Raw genomic sequence first — 20287 nt, 5'->3', positions numbered from 1 at the left:
CTCTGGTTCTCTCTCTCTAATAAATAAATACAAAATATCCCATTTTAGCTATCCTTAACCATTTCACTCAGATACTACCCAGCTAAACAAGCCATCAAGCACATTTCTTTTTGTAACAAATTTTCTTTGTTTTATTCCTGCCTTCACCCGTGGTTCTTTAGTATTCAGTTATTCCTTCTTTCATCAAGATTGTCCAGTCACCGGGAAAACAGTCAGATAATTCTAGGAAGTGATTAATTCCTCTCGTCTTTCACTAATTACCTTTTACAGAGAATGTTAGGGTACACCGAAGTCTAGGTAGCTTCTGAGGCTACACTGGGGAAGCAAAGAGAGAAACCAGCTGAGGGATGTGTCTGGCAGCAGAGATCAAAAAAGAAGCAATGTAAAGCCCAGAACAAGCGAGCATCTCTTCCATAAGCTGGAAAACCTGGCAGGCTCCTCCCTGCGGCAGTTCACTGTAACTTTGGGGGAATGTTTGATTTTTTTTCTTGCTCCCTTTCGTTCATTCTTAACAGAGAGTGAAAAAGCCCACAGCACTGAAAGTTGCTTAAATGCAGTGGGAGCTGGGCTCGAATCTGGGTCACACACTATCTAAATAAACTGTCTCGCCGGCCCTAACGTTTGTGTATTTACTTATTATTTTACTAAGCTCTGGCTTCTGATGTTGCTGGTGATTGACCCTGGCCCCTTGGTGCCTCGGGCACTAAGTTCTTTAAGCATAAACACTATGCTACGGTCCTAGTCTTTGCCGAAAGTTTTGAAGCTCAGATTTGTGTAGGTAAAGGAAATGCTATTTGTGGGGGGGGAAATTGCAGATAAAGTCAAAGTAGGGGAGTGAGAATGAGTGCGATACAGGCAGGACTTAAGTAAACACACTGACGCAAGCAAGCGAGTGAGCAGCACTTCTTCAAAGAAACATCTCGGGGTGAGGAGTTAATCAGGTGAAAAGTAGGGGGGGGGAGATGGCTTTGGCCAAACCCGGGTTGCTGGCGTGCTGTCCTGGGGGCCGACTGAGGGAGGGAGGCAGTAGGGGCGACTCTACAGGCTCCCGCCTGCTACTGTGTGGGGTTTGGACCCCCTCCTCTGCGCCCTAATCTCCGGCAGAATTAGGGCTCACCCAGCCTTGTCCCTAGGGAGTGGCCAGGGTGGACCCGGGCTGCGACCCCGCCCTGGGAGAGGGCGGTTCCGGGTCGGGTGTATTTCAGGAGCGTATTTGCCGCCCCAACCAGGTACCTCAGCACTTCGCCAGGAGCCACCCCTAGGACGAGCTAGGGTGCACCGCGTGGGGTGAGCTACGGGGCGGCCCGGGGGCAGGGCGGAGCGGCCAGTGCTGGGCCGGGTGCTGCGGGGCGGAGACCCGCTGCGTCCCTTAGGGGGCTTGGTAGGATGGGGCGGTGGAGGCTTGTTTTGAAGGGGACAGGGAGTTGTCTTTCCTGGAGGGGGTGGAGGAAACACCGGCGGGTGTGCCCGGAGAGCTGGCGCAATGCCTAGCGGTGGGCACATTCTGGGCAGGGATCCATGACCTCTGACCCTTGACGAGAGGGCTTTGAGCTCCAGGGACTTACTGACATCTTGCAAAAGACTCACAGACACAGCCTTGGGTGTCTGAGGGACGAAAGTGTCAGCAGACACCACACCCGGGCACGGGACAGCTGTTGAAGGGGCACCACGCCAGGCTAGGACTTGGGGGGGGCGCGCATTCCGCCTTCAGCCCCTTGGACACCTCGGGGTCAGTCAGGTGCGGCTCCAAGAACAACCCCCAACTAGAGTTAGGGATTAGGAACAAGGTCCCCCCCCAGCTAGTACCTCACCTCCGGAGTGCTAATGGCTGCTGTGGATATATGCCCAGTGTTTTTGTTTGTTTGTTTTCTTCTGATAGAGGCAGAGATAAACTGAGAGGGAAGAGAGGAGTTATAGTAGGAGAAAGAGAGACACTTACTGCACTGCTTCACTTACCCGTGAAGCTTTCCTCCCTGCAGGGGGACTGGGGGCTGGAACCCAGGCCCTTACATATTGTAATGTGAGCTCTAGCTAGTGGTACTCCACCACTGGGTTCTGCCCAGGGATTTAAAAAAAAATTTTTTTTTATTATCTTTATTGGATAGAGAAAGTCAGAAATCGAGAGGGTAGGGGAGATAGAGAGGGAGAGAGAAAGAGAGACACCTGCAGCCCTGCTTCACCACTTGCAAAGCTTTCCTTCTGCAGGTGGGGACCTGGGGCTCCAACCCGGGTCCTTATGCATTGTAACATGTGCACTCAACCAGGTATGCCACCACCCAGTCCCTGGGATTTTTTTTTAAGTTATTTAACATTTTTTAAAAACTTCTTTTCTTTTTTTAATCTTTATTTATTTGATAAAGACTGCCAGAAATTGAGAGGAAGGGGGAGATAGAGGAGACAAAAAGACACCTGCAGCCTTGCTTCACTTGTGAAGCTTCCCCCTGCAAGTGGGGACAGGGGCTTGAACACAGGTGCACTCAACCAGGTGCACCACCTCCTGGCCCCAACAATTTTTTTAAAATTAAGTCTTATTAGTGATTTACTAATGATTAACAAAATTGTAATATTCATGTACAAAATTATGAGTTAAGAGGGGTATAATTCTGCACTGGTCTCACCACCAAAGTTCTGTGTCCCCATTCCCTCCATTGGAAATTGTTGTAGTTCTCCCAATATGGATTGACTATTATTTCTACAACTATCTGTATTTACATATATCTGCCCATTTTTCTATGGTCTTACCTTTTCTTCCTAGGTCATACCTACACCATTTAGTGCTTCTAAATGTCCTTCCTTTCTTCCTCTCCCATCTCCCGGGCCTGATGGAATTAGAGTTCAGAGCCCTCTAGTCATCTCCCCTAACATTTCTCCCCCTCTGGGAGTATGGACCAATATTCTTTTTGGGATGCAGAAAGTGGAAGTTCTAGCTTCTGTAATTGCTTCTCCACTGGACATGGACATTGCCCAGGGATTCTATAAAGGGTGACTTTTGCCACCCACTACTCAGGTGCCTGGCCTCTAGATTTTGCTGAGGGATATAAATGAGTTCTACCAGGTCCAGCAGTATCTATCTGCTCTCAGGCTGCTGAGCCCACAGAACATGATGCTGCCCCAAAGTCCGATTGGGCATGTGCTCAGCCTGGCAAAAACTGTCAACTTCATGTTTTTGCAAGTTAGTAGCTCATCCCTGCCCAGATTAGCTAATGTGTGTATTAAAGATTTAAGAGTACAGGGTGTATGTAGGGTGTGGCCAAATGTAGGTACTGAATTTTCAGTCCTGGCTGGAAAGAGAGAACGTGTATGTGGAAAGAGAGGTGTGTGTGTGTGTGTGTGTGTGTGTGTGTGTGTGTGTGTAAGAGATAAATACATAAATACAGAGAGAGAGAGCCCAGAGTACTGTTTAGCTCTGCTTTATGATGGTGCATTGCCTCAGGCTTTTTTTTTTTTTTTTTTTTGCTTAACCATTATGCTGTTTCACCAGTCCATGTTTTAGAATTTTTGTTTTATTTTTATTTCCATCATGGTTATTTTTAAAAAGATTTTATTTATTTATTAATGAGAAAAATAGAAGGAAAGAGAGAAGAACCAGACATCACTTTGGTACATGTGCTGCCAGGAATTGAACTCAGGACCTCATGCTTGAGAGTCTAATGCTTTATCCACTGCACCACCTCCCGGAACAACCATCAGGGTTATTGATGGGGCTGGGTGTCTGCACAATAAATCCATTGCTCCTAGTGACATTTTACCCCTTTCTTTTTGTTGATAAGGACAGAGAGAAACTGGGGTGGGGGTAGAGAGGGAGTGAGGAAGAGAGACATCTGCAGCACTGCTTCACCATTCATGAAGCTTCACCTCTGTTGGTCGGGACTGGAGTACTGAACCTGGTCCCTGAGCATTGCAACATGTGTATGCTTCCAGATGCACTACTGGCCAGCTTCCATGTTTGAGGATTTATCCTAAATTATCAGCTGCTCAAATAAAAACACTAAAATGGGTCCATTTGTGGGAGTAGGAGCCCAACAGCAGGCTATCAGAACTCATGGACAGAGGGTGTGGTTTAGTCTCTTGAAGTCAGGGGTTCCTGTTCCAGATGCTGGTGGTCTATTTGCAGCTGTGGATATGATGCAATGACTTCTGGGAGCTGGGTTGCTGGACAATGGGGACAGTTGTACCTAATTTATTTCCAGAACTCTGGGAGAAGCTGGCAGGTAGGCACAGTTCATTCTGAAGAAATCAGTAACAATGAAGATGAACCACTTCAGTTAGTGAGTCTCTCAACAGAGTGAGAGAACATGTTTACCCACTTATGAAATTTTAGTTTGTTTGCCTCAAGTTGATAAGCCATACTAGTAAATATAAAACTTTGTTTTCTGTAATAGGTTTGTTGTTAGGCATTTAAAATGATTTATTTATTTATTTATTTATTTATTTATTTGAGATAGAGAGATCAGAGCACTGCTCAGCTCTGGTTTATAGTGGTTCTGGGAACTAAACCTCAGAGCTCAGAGCCTCAGGCATGCACATCTTTTTTTTTTATTTTTTATTTATCATGTAATTTTCCCCTTTTGTTGCCCTTGTTGATTATCATCATTGTTGTTGTTATTGCTGTCATTGTTGTTGGGTTAGACAGAGAGAAATGGAGAGAGGAGGGGAAGACAGAGAGAGGCAGAGAAAGACAGACACCTGCAGACCTGCTTCAATGCCTGTGAAGGGACCTCCTGCAGGTGGGGAGCCAGGGCTTGAACCCGGATCCTTACACCAGTCTTTGCACTTTGCGCCACCTGCTGTGCCACTGCCTGGCTCCTGGCATGCAAGTCTTTTACATAACCATTACCCTGTCTCCTCTACCCTCCTTATTAGAAACTGACCGGAATCCTCATCACAGGCTCTTTCATTCCTTTGCTGGAAACGCCTTACCCTTGATCTTTGGGAGATTTGGAGCTGCTTCCTGAATCCAGAACACTCTGGGGTGACATAGCATCAGCAATTGCTCCATATTCTGGGGAAGACATTTGATGATAGCCCTTAAATATTTTAAGTTTATAAGTGTTAGAAGAAAGACATTCATGTGTGAGACTCCAAGGTCCCAGGTTCAATCCCCAGCACCACCATAAGCCAGAGCTGAGCAGTGCTCTAGTCTTCTACCTCCTCCTTCCCACTCATTAAAATAAAATAAATACTAAAGAGTGTTAAAAGGCTGCTTGTACTGGCCAGACTACCTTCCCAACTTAAAAGTTGCCGCTTGTCAAATAAAACCCTTTTTCTCCCCATTCTTCTTCTTCTAGCGTTATTAAAATAATTTTTTTTGAAGGAGGATACCTCCCTGGGTTACATAAGTTGCAGAAGAACAGATTTGACCCCAAGTTTCATTAGCATAGGCAAGTTTTGCTCTGTTAAGGGATCCTTAATAAATGATATTTCACTGTGCTTAGGCATTCTATGAAGACTTCCTACTTATTGTTAGTGGATCAAGAGACCATCTATTATGATTTCATCTGTAATTTAGGGACCTGTTTGTCTAGAACCCTCATTATCTGGCTTCCAAATCTGAACAGCTACAGAGACATATGTCATATAGGCCTACATGGATATATATTATATTTATGTAGTATAAGTAGAGAATTTCCACTGACCTTAAATGCTAATTACCGTGTACCTTTATTTATCTGAGATTTACAATAAGTGATCTAAAACACAGCCTCCTTCCTATGATTATTTGGGATATCAGTTCCTGCTGACGATAGCTGAGTAGCATTTTGTTTCTGATGCTAGAGCTCATTCCTCCATTAAATTCTGAGTGGTAAGGCTGCCAGGGCAGTACCTCCAGCTGGCTGTGGACTAAGTATCATGTGTTCTCTCTTCATTGTCATTCAGCTTTTCAACAAGGGGAAAAAAAAATCCAGTAACTGGAGCTCCAAAGAAACTCTACCTTCCCTGACATTGAAGAGCTGTGATAAGAAAGGAACCCTAGTTGGGTTTTGGGCGGTGGCACAGTGGGTTAAGCGCACTTGGTGCAAAGCGCAAGGACCGGCGGCGTAAGGATCCTTTTCGAGCCCCGGGCTCCCCACCTGCAGGGGAGTCGCTTCACAGGTGGTGAAGCAGGTCTGCAGGTGTCTATCTTTCTCTCCCCCTCTCTGTCTTCCCCTCCTCTCTACATTTCTCTCTGTCCTATCCAACAACGAACAACATCGACAATGGCAATAGTAATAACCACAACGAGGCTCCAACAAGGGCAACAAAAGGGGGAAAAAATGGCCTCCAGGAGTGGTGGATTCATGGTGCAGGCACCCAGCCCAGCAATAACCCTGGAGGAAAAAAAAAAAAAAGAAAGGAACCCTAGCAAAGGACCACTGTCCTTATTCCAGCTCAGCATTAGGGGCCTTGCTTTCCAGTGACTTGTCTTCAAAACCTGCTCTGCCTGCATTTCAGCTGGGACAGGAAGTAGACTATCTCTCTTCCCTTTTCTAGAGAGGCATGTGGGCAGTATCTTGGTTTTTGAGGAAACACACTCATGATCTTCTTCCCTTACAGCTTGTATAAAGGTTGGGGCTTTTTGTGAGCAGACATTTCTGAAATGCTCCTGGGAATCCAGGCAACTGGATTAATTGCTGGATGGAAATAGAATAACTTAGTGCAGTGAATAACCGTTCTTTTCTAAAAGGGAACGGATTAACTTATTATGGCTCGGTTAATCTATAATGGTCTGCTTTCTGACTTGTATTCCAGTTCCATATTCCAAAACTGCATTGCCCTGCATTTTATAGGTTTTGCCAAATGTGGAAAGCCAGGCAGCATTTCTCTGTTTGTTTGCTTGCCTTTGATACAGTGATGCTTTTTTTTTTCCTTTCTGGCTCATCAGCATTTTCTATTTCTGGGAATACTAACATAGACTTCATAATCTTACCTGTAAAGGAGGAAGGTTATTTACTTATTTATTTACTTATTTATTTATTTATTTACACAGGGGCTCAGTGCGTCCATGATATATCCACTACTCCCAGTTGGCTTTTATTTTTATTTTTTAATTTTTTTTGATAAGATAGAATTTGAAAGGGAAAGGGGATAGAGAGGGACACACACACACACCTGCAGCACTGCTTCATTGCTTATGAAGCTTCCCCACTGTATGTGGGGACTATGGGCTTGAATCTGGGCTTGAATCCTTACACATGGCAACATGTGCACTCAACGGGGTATGCCACCAATTGGCCCTAGAAGATGTTTTTATATTTGGTTCTTGCTCTCTCTCTATATATATAAACTCTCTCTCTATATATATATATACTCTCTATATATAAACTAATCATTGGGGGTCGGGGTAATGCAGCAGGTTAAGTGCACATGGAGTGAAACTCAAGGACAGGCATAAGGATCCCTCTTCGAGGCCCTGGCTCCCCACCTGCAGTGAAGCAGGTCTGCAGGTGACCATCTTTCTCTCCCCATCTCTGTCTTCCCCTCCTCTCTCCATTTCTCTCTGTCCTATCCGGCAACAAGAACATTAATAACAACAATAATAATAACCACAACAATGATGAAAACAAGGGCAGCAAAAAAGGAAAATAAATAAATAAAATATAGACATCACTTAGAAAGAAAGTAAGGGGGCAGGTGGTGGCGCACTGGGTTAAGCACACATAGTACTAAGCACAAGAACCCATGCAGAAATCCCACCCACCAGCATGGGATTGCTTCACAGGCTGCGAAGCCCGTCTGCAGGTGTCTTGTCTATTTTCCTTTCACTCTCTCTATCTTCCCCTTTCCTCTCAATTTCTCTCTGTACTATCCAATAAAAAAAAAAATGGCCACCCGGAGCAATAGATTTGGAGTGTTGGCACTGAACCCCAGTGACAACCCTGGAGGCAAAAAAAAAGAAGACTGTTTATAACTCTTAAAATACTGATGATTGGGGGTGGTTGTGTCATGGGAGAGAATTCATATGTTAAACGGGCACCATACATAGATGATACCAAGGGAGCTCCATGGCTGGTGGATTAGTGTTTTCATGTTCTCCTGTCTCTTTCTAAAAAAAAAAAAAAAAAAAATCAAAAGTAGTAGATGAAAAAATTAGCCCCAGGAGGTTGTTCAGTGGTGATAATATTCACACAACATGAGGCCAGAGAGTTCCACAATAAGAAAAACAAATCTGATGGTGGGAGTTGACATAATTAAAACAGTTGATGCCCAATTTTTGGGAAAGTATACTTTATTGGTCTAAATGTGGTTATAATTAGCACAGTGACTGTGCAAAATGGCATTCTTGTTTTTCATATCATTCCACTTTGAGTCACCCAACTAGTTTTCTAACAAAAGCATGATCTTTAAAAAAATTGTTTATAATTTTAGTATATTATGTAGCTCTGAAGAATAGGCCAAAGAATTTCTCTTCCTCCCTTCATTTCTTTTTTTCCTTCCTTCCTTCTTTCTTCTTGCTTTTGCTCTTCTCTCCTTCTTTCCTTCCTCTTTTTATATATGATGCTTGAGAGAACTCAGACTCTCACTCCTGCACCTTACTGCTGAGCCAGTGTCCTGGCTTCATTTTTTTTCTAGAGAGAGGGAGGAAGGGAGAATATGAGAGTACAAAGCACTGTTCCACCATCCATAGATGTTGATCTCCAGTGTTATCAAGGACAAAACACAGAGCTTCATGTATGCAAGGCAAGCATGCAACCACTGAGCCATCACCCAGCCTCAGAGAGTTGATTTCTTTTATTTTTAAAGCTGACTTCATTTATTACCTACTAGAGTTATTCACATGAGATAGAGTGAAGGAGAGAAAGAGGTAATCTAGACCACTACTCTGGGGAGACTTTTTTTTAAAAAAATGCTTTTTTAATGTTTATTTATTTATTTATTATTGCATAGAGACAGAGAGAAATTGAGAGGGGAAGATAGGGAGAGAGACAGAGAGACACCTGCAGCCCTGCTTCACCACTCATGAAGCTTTCCCCCTGCAGGTGGGGACCAGGGGCTTGAACCTGGATCTTTGCACACTGTAATGTGCGTGCTTAACCAAGTGCGCCACCGCCTGGCCCCTGACTTTTTAAAAAAAATTTTATTTATAAAATGGAAATATTGACAAGACCATAGGATAAGAGGGGTACATTTCCACACAATTCCCACCCCCAGAACTCCGTATGCAATCCCTGCCCTGATAGCTTTCCTATTCTTTATCCCTCTGGGAGTATGGACCCAGAATCATTATGGGGTACAGAAGGTGGAAGGTCTGGCTTCTGTAATTGCTTCCCCACTGGACATGGGCATTGACAGGTTGATCCATACTCCCAGTCTGGAGGAGACATTTTTGTGGTTTCGCACTATTGCTTTAGGTGTATTTTTGGAATAGACTGGCTTTTGTTAGAGGAATGCTTGCAGATTGCCTAGAACTGCACCATGAATTTTTTTTTTCTTGTCACTGGGGCTCTGCATCATGAATTATTAGTGATTAAGTTGAAATTGAAATCTGTGACATCTTATAGGGTCAAATGATAAATGAGCTTTCTTTTTCCCCCTCAGGAAAATGGCTGACAGTTTTTCGGTAAGTGTCTTATGACTATTTTCTTACTTTAATATACATTCTTAAGCCAGTCCTTGCGCTTGGTGCCATGTGCACTTAATCCACTGTGCTACCGCCAGACCCCCAATATACATTCTAAGTGGGTGGAGGGTTTCATTTATACCACCAGTGTGTCTCCTCCCCCAACTCTCACTTTACCCATCCAGAAAGGGACTGTTAGATCTGTTAGATGGAAGTTTTGGTTTTCCAGAAACAGATTCTGAAGAAAAAAAAAAAAAAGCCAGAAAGACCTGGGACTAACACTGGTTCCTTTACAGAAAGGATAGATTCCACTGGCAAGGTATGAGAAATAATCTGAGCAATAGAAATCGCAAGGCAATCTGAGCACCCAGATTTCTGTGATCGTTTTTCCACAAATCACACAGAAAGGAAGAGTGTGTCCATCGAGGTTGGCAAGCTCCTGACTTCCAGCAAGTTGCATAGATGCAACCCTCCATGACCTGGGGATGAGAGTAGGCAATAGGAAGGGATAAAGCATATGTAATTCCAATGTCTACACTGTGTCTTTGGAACTCAAAACTATTTAACAGGAAGAAACAGTTTTATATGAATTTCCAGCTTAGTCCCTCCACTTTATATGCCCCATATTCCAGTTTCTCTGAAAGAAATAGTTTTTATAATTTTTTTTTTAATCCTGTAATTGTTCTTTTCTTTCTTTCCAGCTTAATGATGCTGGGTGTGGAAACCCAAACCCTCAAGGATGGCCTAGTCCATGGGGAAACCAACCTGCTGGGGCTGGGGGCTACCCAGGGGCTGCCTATCCTGGGGCCTACCCAGGACAGGCACCTCCTGGGGCCTACCCAGGGCAAGCACCTCCTGGAGCCTACCCAGGACAAGCACCTCCTGGAGCCTACCCAGGACAAGCACCTCCTGGAGGCTACCCAGGACAAGCACCTCCTGGAGCCTACCCAGGACAGGCACCTTCTGGGGCCTACCCAGGACAGGCACCTCCTGAGGCCTACCCAGGACAGGCACCTCCTGGGGCCTACCCTGGCCCAACAGCACCTGCTTATCCAGGAGCCTATCCTGGGCAGCCAAGTAGTGGATCTGGGGTCTACCCACCTCCTGGGCAGCCAAGTAGTGGATCTGGGGTCTACCCACCTCCTGGGCAGCCAAGGAGTGTATCTGGAGTCTACCCACCTCCTGGGCAGCCAAGTGCTCCTGGAGCTTACCCTGGTGCTGGCCCCGTTGGTACCCCTGCTGGACCTCTGGTAAGACACATTAGTCATGTCACATTGTTGAGTGTGATCAAGACAATGTGGCAAATGTCTGGAGCAGTACAAATGGCTACACTCTGGCTGGGAGTTGGCTCTGGGCACTGACCTGCATGGGGCCTCTGCAAGAACTTTAAATTCACTACTTAGAGCCACTTTCCAAGGACCAGTCACAGTGTATATTAGTCCACTTGGGGAAACATATTAATAACACTGCAGCTTGGGAAGTAGCACACTAGCTAGAGTGTTTGAGAAGCATGTGGTCGGTCCAAAGTTCTGTCCCCAGAATTGCAGGCTCCAGTGGGATGCTCTGGTTCTCTTTCTCCTTCTCTCTCATGTTAATAAATAAATCAATCTTTTTTTTAAAAGAAAAATATACCACTGTAGGTTTTGAGTTAACTACATATGATTATTATTTAAAAGGAACTAGTGCAGCTTTTTAAAGACATCTGCAAAGTAGTTTTAGTGTAAATCAAGTTAAGATCACAACAGTGGGGGAAAACCAGGTTATTATTATTAATAAATATTGAGTACCATCTCCTGCCAGCTGTGTGCTTCTACACAGATAACCTTGTTTAACCCCATTGTGACTCTGTAAGATACTTTCATTACCTCCTTTTATTTAAATTTTTAAAAAATTTGTTGATGAGAGTGGTAGGAGAGAGAGATAAAGAATTAGCTATCACCCTGGTACATGTGCTACCAGAGACTGAACTCATGCTTAAGAGTTCAGCACCTTGCCCACTATACCACCTCCTGAACCACTATTACCCCTTGACACAGGAGGAAGTGGGGTTTTTGAGAGTTCTACATTTTGCCTGGACCCAAAGAGGACAGAAACATTGAGAAGGAAGGGGGAGATAGAGAGGGAGAGAGAGAGACATCTGCAGCACTGCTTCACTGCTTGTGAAGTTTTCTCCTTGCAGGTGGGGACCTGGGGCTTGAACCCAGGTCCTTGAGCATGGTGATGTGTGCAATCTACTAGATGTACCACCACTGGGCCCCAGCTTTTCATTTATGTTAGACATAATTTAGTAAATGAATTCAGTGAATCAAACTTTAATTTTGGGATCCAGACACAGAGCCTTTACTTCCAGAGGTCTAGTCCATGTGGAAAATGATGTAGACATGAGAGCATTCAATCCTTGCTTGGGTTCACTCCCTTTCAAGACTCTGGAGAAGATAAAGCATCTGCTCTGCTTTTTGACCAGCTTAAAAGTGAACAGAGAAAGGCACTGAGGTCATGTATGGCAGTGTTAAGTAAAGCCATGGTCACCCATGTATAGACAGAAGGGGCCATGGAGTCTATGGAAAGGAAGGGGGAGATATGAGAGGAATTGCAGAGGAAGAACCGTAGGATCTAGTGGTTGTATCACAGGTATTGCGGATATTGTCTTTTCATAGCTGGTGACTAGAGTACCAGCCAAAGGCTGAGGGCAGGGGGAGACAGCTCAGTGCATAGCACACCAGCCAAATGTCAGTCCCAACTGAGCGTTGTTAGGGGAGGAGATGGGGAGATAATTTTGCCTCACACCTGTTTCATTTTCAGCAGCAATAACAAATTCAGGTAAGAGGGAAACTAGGGCTAGAGGAAAGACTTGGGTGATAGTTGAACCCAGGGAGAACAACTTACAAGGGGGAAATGAGAAGAAGCCAGTGATAAGAGCTTTGGTGATAGAGCACCTTGAACAGAGATGGCCAATAAATATTTGTGAGACAAACTAGGGACTGTAGTATTCAGAAAGTGTTCATGCCACAGATAATGAATGTGTTGCATTTAGAGCCCTTTGCTGGTGTTAGGTGAGGAGAATTTCTGAGAACTCAGGAGTCCCAGAAAGTGACACTTAGGGAGGGAACAGAAAAAGCATAACAAAAGTTATTATGTGACAAGGGTCTTGAGAGTGGCATGAAAATGCTCATGTGGATTTCAAGTTCTAGCATAAGAGAATTACAGAATAGACTCTGTCTGGGCACTGATTTACTGATGGCTTTATTCTGTGTCTCAGCTGAACCTTATCTCCTGAGAGAAACTGACCAGAAAGTCTGGACAGATGGCTTAAGTTAGGGTCATGTGTTTTTCACTCACATTCCCCAAGAAAGCATGACAGCTGATACCAATTTCTTCATCCCCAGATTGTGCCTTATGAACTGCCTCTGCCCGGAGGAATCAAGCCTCGCATGATGTTCACAATTCTGGGCACAGTGAAACCCAATGCAACCAGGTAATGAGTCACATTCACAAGCCTCAAGTAATTGTTGACTAAGTTTTGGATAAAGATAAGCCATTCTGAATTTCAGAATTTTTCTGACCTCTGCATTGGGCAAGACTACTTTATGGGCTCATCCCATAAGTCATTCAGTACCTGTTCCTGTCAAAGGGACAAGGTTTTCATCATCTCCAAATTTTACTTTCCTCTTGGAACCAGACTAAAATAGAGTTCTACTTCATGATGGCAAAGAGGAAGAGCAAAAAAAAAAAAAAAACAAAAAAAAACACCTCATTTCTGATGGCTCTTCCTAGCAGAATGAAAGACACTTTGTAAAGTAGTGTTTGCTTATCCATCCTTCACCTCTTAGCCATATGTAGTATATTAAAAAAAAGAAAAAAAGCTATCGGGGGAGGGGGTGGGATATGGAGATTGGGCGGTGGGAATTGTGTGGAGTTGTACCCCTCCTACCCTATGGTTTTGTTAATTAATCCTTTCTTAAATAAAAAAAAAAAAAATCAAGCCTGTACTTTACGTCAAGATGTCCATCAAAACCCAGGGTCATGTGACTTGGGAAATGGCTCAGTGGTAGAGTGTAAAGCTTACATGAGTGGGCCTCTGGGTTTGAGTTTGATCCCTGACACCACATATGCCAGAGCAATCCTCTGGTTCATTTCCTGTCAAATTAAATGAATACATAATTTTTTTTTTAAATTTATGTCAAGCAACCCAGGAGGTTGCAAAGCTGCCACACTAGACTTGCCAGATCCTGAGTTTGACCCCTAGCATCACATATGCCAGAATAACGCTCTTTTTAAAAAAATATTTATTCTCTTTTGTTGCCCTTGTTGTTTTATTATTGTAATTATTGTTGTTATTATTGATGTTGCTGCTGGATAGGACAGAGAGGAATGGAGAGAGGAGGGGAAGACAGAGGGGGGGAGAGAAAGATAGACACCTGCAGATCTGCTTCACCGCCTGTGAAGCGACTCCCCTGCAGGTGGGAAGCCGGGGGCTCGAACCGCCGGTCCTTGCGCTTTATGCCATATGCGCTTAACCCGCTGTGCTACTGCCTGACTCCCAGTGCTCTGGTTCTTGATTTCTCTTTATTTCATAAATAAATGAGATTCCTGCTGGACATAATTCCAAGGTGATCTTAGAGCCTGAGTATGATACTTCTCTTCATCATGCTTGTCCACACCTCCTTGTGGTTGTGCAGGTCACAGGATGGTCTCAGAGCTTGCGTGTTCAGCTGCTAGTACCACCTTCCCTCTGAGAGCAGTAGTACAACCAGATTCCCAGGGTGTCATCCTGGGTCCACAAGTGATAAGTGGCAGGATGGGGAGACACAGTCTTCCAAATAGATGCAGATTATGTAAGGATTTAAAAAGATTCTACAAGCAAAAGACTTCATTAATGTAAATAAGCCTTTGGCCATTAGAATTAACTTGACTGGGGTAAGCTGGCATGGGGTAAGACTGCACTAATTTAGGAAAATTCATGCAGACTTGTGGCTGCTGTGGGAAACCTGGCCTTGCTTTTCATCACTGGCTATACCTACACAGAATACAAGGAAGCTAAGGACCTGCTGTCCAGCAGAGCACTATCCCACCACTCGTAATGCTGTACTTGCTTTTCTTTTTCCTTTTTATATGGTGCTGGGAATCAACCCAGAATCTCAAGCATGAACAGCTTACACTCTGCTGCTGAGCCACCTCCCTGATCCCCTGCATCTGGTTTTTCTTTTCTTTTCTTTTCTTTTTTTAAGATTTTATTTTATTTATTCATGAGAAAGATAGGAGGAGAGAGAGAAAGAACCAGACATCACTCTGGTACATATGCTGCAGGGGATTGAACTCAGGACCCCATGCTTGAGACTCCAGTGCTTTATCCACTGCGCCACCTCCCGGACCACTGCATCTGGGTTTTATAGAGTACATATGAAAAATAAAAATTCAAGTTCTGTATGCAGCCTTATGCACGAATACATAAACACCTCAGGTGCCTGTCTCTTTCCTCCTGGTAATCAATGGGAGCCGCCTCCTCTGTTAACAGTACACGCAACTTCTGATCATTTCATCTGAGCATTTGATATTCAAATAGCCCACCCACTCCACTTGCAGCCAACAACCTCCTGTGGTTCCACATGGCAGACACTGCCCTAAGCCCACTCTTTCACACAGCCCACATGACTTCTCTAAGCACAGTACCTCCCTGCATAGTAATGCTTGTTTTTCAGTGAATTACACAACATATACCCTCTGCTTGCATCCTATCCTTCTAACACAGCAGAGGACCCAGCTAGCCAGAAAATCTGCATGGAGAGAGCACTCACAGTTGTGCTAACAGCTGCACTCCTCCTCCTATACCTGTTCTGTGTAGAACTGTAGCAGCGTCTCTGCCTTACTGAAGTTTAATATATTAGAACCTTTAGCTCCATTAACGTTAGAGATACAGGCCACAACTGTGGTAGACCACAATGAAATTGATTTGAAATGGTTAAGATATGGAGTAAACTGAAAAAAACTTGTTACTAGGCCCTGCAAATTTTACGTGAGAACTACATGAATAAAAAAAAAACAGAAAGTGTAAGTTGGTAGAGATGACAATATCTCCCTTTTTGCTGCAGGGGAAATATAGCCATTGGATACTTAATCAAATAAGAATAATTATTACTGGACTGGAAGATATATTAGTTTGGTAGAATAAAAATTGGCATGCTTGAGGTCCCAGAGGTAGAAGGTTCAATTCTCCACATCACTTTATACCAGAACTGAGTGGTGCTTTGGTCTGTCTTCCTCCTCTCTCACAATAAATATTTCATTTATTTATTTGAATTTTTAATTTTTTTTTTAGTTTTTTTTTCTTTCATGTATTTATTCCTTTTTGTTGCCCTTGTTGTTTTATTGTTGTAGTTATTATTATTGTTATTTATGTCATCATTGTTGGATAGGACAGACAGAAATGAAGGGAGGAAGAGAAGATAGAGATGGGGAAAGACAGACACCTGCAGAACTGCTTCACCGCTTGTGAAGCGACTCCCCTACAGGTGGGGAGTTGGGGATTCGAACCAGGATCCTTACTCCAGTCCTTGCGCTTTGTGCCACGTGCACTTAACCCAATGCGTTACCACCCGACTCCCGAATTTTTAAATTTTTAAAAATTATCTTTATTTATTGGATAGAGATAGCCAGAAATCAAGAGGGAAGGGGGTGATAGAAAGGGAGAGAGACAGACACCTACAGCACTGCTTCACCACTCGTGAAGCTTTCCCCCTGCAGGTGGGGACCAGGAGCTCGAACCCAGGTCCTTGCTCATTGTAATAGTGCACTTAACCAGGTGCACCACCATCTGGTCCCTTTTATTTGATTTTTTAATTTATTATCTTTATTTATTTATTGAATAGAGACAGCCAGATATCGAGAGGGAAGGGAAGGAGGACAATAGAGGGAAAATGACAGAAAGACACCTGCAACACTGTTTTACCACTCACAAAGCTTTCCCTCTACAGGTGGGGACTGGGGTCTTGAACCTAGGTCCTTGCACATTGTAACATGTGCGCTCAACCAGGTGTGCCACCACCCAACTCCTATTTTATTTATTTTTAATTTTTAAAGTATTAGAAACAGAGGGGGAGAGGAGATAGTGAAGAAGAAAGACACCTGTAGCACTGCTTCACCACTTGTGAAGCTTTCGTCCTGCAGGTGGGGACTGGGGACTTAAATTGTGTCCTTGTGTATGGTAACATGCATACTCAACTGACCGCACCACCACTCAGTCCCTACAAAAATTTTATTGAGGGGTTAATGGTTTACAATATAGTCTTTAACATACAGGCACAGCTTCTCATCTCCCCTTGATTGGTGTCTAGGAGAGCTTCTCATCTCCCCTTGATTGGTGTCTAGGAGACACGCCAGGACCCATGTTCCTTCATCCTATCCCTAATAAATAAATCTTTTAAAAAACTCTAAGGGACCAGGTGATGGCACACCTGGTTAGGTGCACTTGTTACCATGTGCACTTGGGTTCAAGCCCCTGGTCCACTTGCAAAGGGAAATCTCTAGGAGTGGTGAAGCAGGAATATAGGCATTTCTGTTTCTCTTTTCCCATCTCCCTTCAGTCTCAGTTTCTCTGTCTTATCAAACTAAAAAAAAAAAAAAAAAAATTCTAGTGTCTAGGGCCACTGAGTTAAGTGAATGTGCTACCATGCACATGCACCCAGGTTCAAACCTGTAGTCCCTACCCATAGCAGAGAAGCTTCAGAAGGGTGAAGCAATGCTGCAGCTGTCTCTCCTTCTCTGTCTTCCCCTTCTTCAATTTCACTTTGTCCTATCAGAGAGAGGAAAAATAATGATCTTAAAAAAAAAAAATCTTTCTTGTCACTAACATGGCCCTTTCCCATTAACTTAATTCATGGTACAATTTTCACAATGTTTATGCGTTCCATGGTGATACTAACTTGAACTTTATTACAGAAAAAAAAAATTCTGTCTCTCTGATTTTTTTTTCTAACCCTTATTTAAATTCTTTCTTCCTTTTTAGTGCCCTGCTTCATTTTAGTGGCATTTTTATGGGCCAGCTCTTTGTAAGAGACTTATAGTTGAGTGGCCTTAAAACAAGAGCAATGGAACACATCCTAGCCTTTGCAAAGGGTTTCTTCTGCATTTACAAGATGATTTACTATTTCCTTCAAATATGTCCTTCTGTGCAGTCAGTCATGCCTTTCCCACCACATTTGCTTTTAGATACTAAAAAAGTACATCAAATCCTTGACCTAGTTCACATTCCAATGTAATCCCATTCTTTAAGTTTGCTTTCCTTGTAGAAAAATTTCCTGTATTTTATAAAACAACTTGCATTGTTGAAAAGTATATGTTCTTTACTTGGGACTCATGTCCAACAGGAGTCATATAACTAACTCTGATCTTTCGTTTAAAACAGATTTACATTGGATTTTAAGAAAGGGAATGATGTCGCCTTCCACTTTAACCCCCGCTTCAATGAGGCTGGCAGTAAAGTCATTGTTTGCAATACGGCGCAGGGTAATAGCTGGGGAACAGAAGAAAGACAGTCAGTTTTCCCTTTTGAAAGTGGCAAACCATTCAAAGTAAGTTACTGCAATGATTTCATGTTGATAGTATATAACTCCTGGGAAATCACTGTAAAACCTCAGTGCATTTGAAATGAATTTTTGTCAGCTGTCTGTCCTCTGACACCTAACCTGTGTATTTCTTCTGATACCTAGGGGTGGGGGTGTGAATGGGGGGCTCAGCAGACTGGAAGATGCCAGGAGTGGTACGTTCAGGCACCTCCAGTCATCCCTGTTACCATTTCTCTTAGTTTAGGTTTTTCTAGAAATGAGGAAAATAGAATCTTAATAAATAAATAAAAAGCAAGACTTAGTTCAGCTAAGTTGGTATGGCAATCAAAACTTATTTAATTATAAATAAATATCTGCTTATTTTATGAGAGAACAATTTTACAGACTTCAGTTATTTACTACAAGTCCTTCCATTCTTGGTATCTTTCTAGAACTTTATGACATATAACTAACTTAAATTTTTTTTAATTACCTTAATTTATTGGATAGAGACAGCCAGAAATCAAGAGGGAAGGGGGTGACAGGGAGAGAGACAGAGAGATATCCACAGCACTGCTTCACCACTTGCAAAGCTTTCTCCCTGTAGTTGGGGACCGGAGGCTTGAACCTGGCTCCTTGTACATTGTAACATGTGCACTCAACTAGGTGCACCATCACCAAGCCCCAATAACAAACTTATAAAACACTGCTTCAACTAGTTTTAGGTCTACCATGTTGAGATAGGGTTGACTGCACTGGATAATCAAATAGCTAGACTTTAAGCTCTTCAAATATTGGACATTTGACCAGAATACTGTCACTTAGTAGTGCTTACTTGTCTAGATATGTGATAATTTAATTGGTTCCCTAGTAATGAAATTTTAAAGTATGGAAATATTCCAAACATAACCTGGGGGGTATAATCATTTTAAGAACATACTATACTTATTCTTATACATTTTTGCTTTATCTTTTAATTCTTTGAATAACCTGGGACTAATTATGCTGTAAAAGCTATTTTCTCATAAACAGAAGTGTTGAGCTTGGCTCAAACTAGCTTTGAAATGAGCAGAAGTGTCTAATAGTTTTATGTATGTTCCATTTCAGATCCAGGTACTGGTTGAAAAAGACCACTATAAGGTTGCTGCCAATGACTGTCACTTGCTGAAGTACAATCACCGCATAAGCAATCTCAGTGAAATCAACAAACTGGGAATTTATGGTGACATAGACCTCACTAGTGCTTCCTATGCTGTGATATAGTCTTAAAGTTGTGAATTAATTTTTCAAAAATGGAATTGAATATAAACCTTACATATTCAAAATTTATGCAGAGTGAAGATTTTGATGCGTATCCACCAATATCCTTCTTGTAAATCATCCATTTAATAAACATTATAGCCTATTTTAGTGTCACTTGATATAGCTTCTCAAAAAAAAAAAAAATATGATGACTTCAGTGGGAAAAGACATGGCTGGGGAAACAGTATAAGCATAATGATTATGCAAAAGGCTTTTTTTAAGCCTGAGGCTCTGAGGTCCCAGGTTCATGCCCCAGTACCCTAGGCCAGAGCTGAGCAGTGGTCTGGTCTTTCTGTATCTTTCTCTCCATACTTCTCTCATCAAAATAATAAAATCAAAATATTTCAAATATTTCAGAAAAGAAAAAGACTTACATAGTGATACCTCTATTGCATTAGGCTCTCCCATGGATTTGTTGTTGTTGTTGTATTTGTTAAAATCTTCTCTAATGAAGAGAACAGAGTGCTACCCTCAAATTAACCTCTCTCCCAGAGCTTCATTAAACACCAGGAAATGCTATAAGAAAACAATCCCCCCCCTTTTTTTTACTTTGTTGTTATCAGTGAGGCTTCAAAGTTCCAGACTGACTTTTTCTGACAGGGAGACACAAAAAGGGGACTGGGTGGTGGCACACCTGGCAGAGTATATAGATTAACATGCATAGAGACCTGGGTTAAGGCCCTGGTCCCCACTTGTGTGTGTGTGTGGGGGGGGCAGGGGTGGAGCTTCACAAGCAGTGGATCAGTGTTGCAAGTGTCTCTCTTTCCTTTCTCTTTCTCTCCTTGTCTCATTATCTAGGGATTAAAAGAGAATCACCAGCCTTGGTCTGGTGAAATAACTCATTTGGACGTGTTCTGCTTTGCCACGTTGAGTGACCCAAGCCTGGCCCCCACTACACTGAACGAAG

General features: G+C 43.0%; 1 protein-coding gene across 1 annotated transcript; it reads left to right on the top strand.

Annotated features, from left to right (window-relative positions):
* Positions 1–1153: 1153 nt before the first annotated feature.
* Positions 1154–19482, top strand: LGALS3 (galectin 3). Its single transcript, XM_060174940.1, has 6 exons — positions 1154–1287; positions 9517–9538; positions 10240–10788; positions 12925–13013; positions 17940–18105; positions 19186–19482. The coding sequence occupies exons 2-6, from the start codon at positions 9521–9523 to the stop codon at positions 19339–19341; spliced, it is 978 nt and encodes a 325-aa protein (XP_060030923.1). The 5' UTR covers positions 1154–1287; positions 9517–9520; the 3' UTR covers positions 19342–19482.
* The last annotated feature ends 805 nt before the right edge of the window (positions 19483–20287 follow it).

This window comes from Erinaceus europaeus, chromosome 16 (genome assembly GCF_950295315.1).
Source record: "Erinaceus europaeus chromosome 16, mEriEur2.1, whole genome shotgun sequence".
Classification (NCBI taxonomy): Eukaryota; Metazoa; Chordata; class Mammalia; order Eulipotyphla; family Erinaceidae; genus Erinaceus; species Erinaceus europaeus.
Note: the sequence above shows the minus strand (reverse complement) of the source record. Positions and strands in the feature narration are given on the sequence as shown.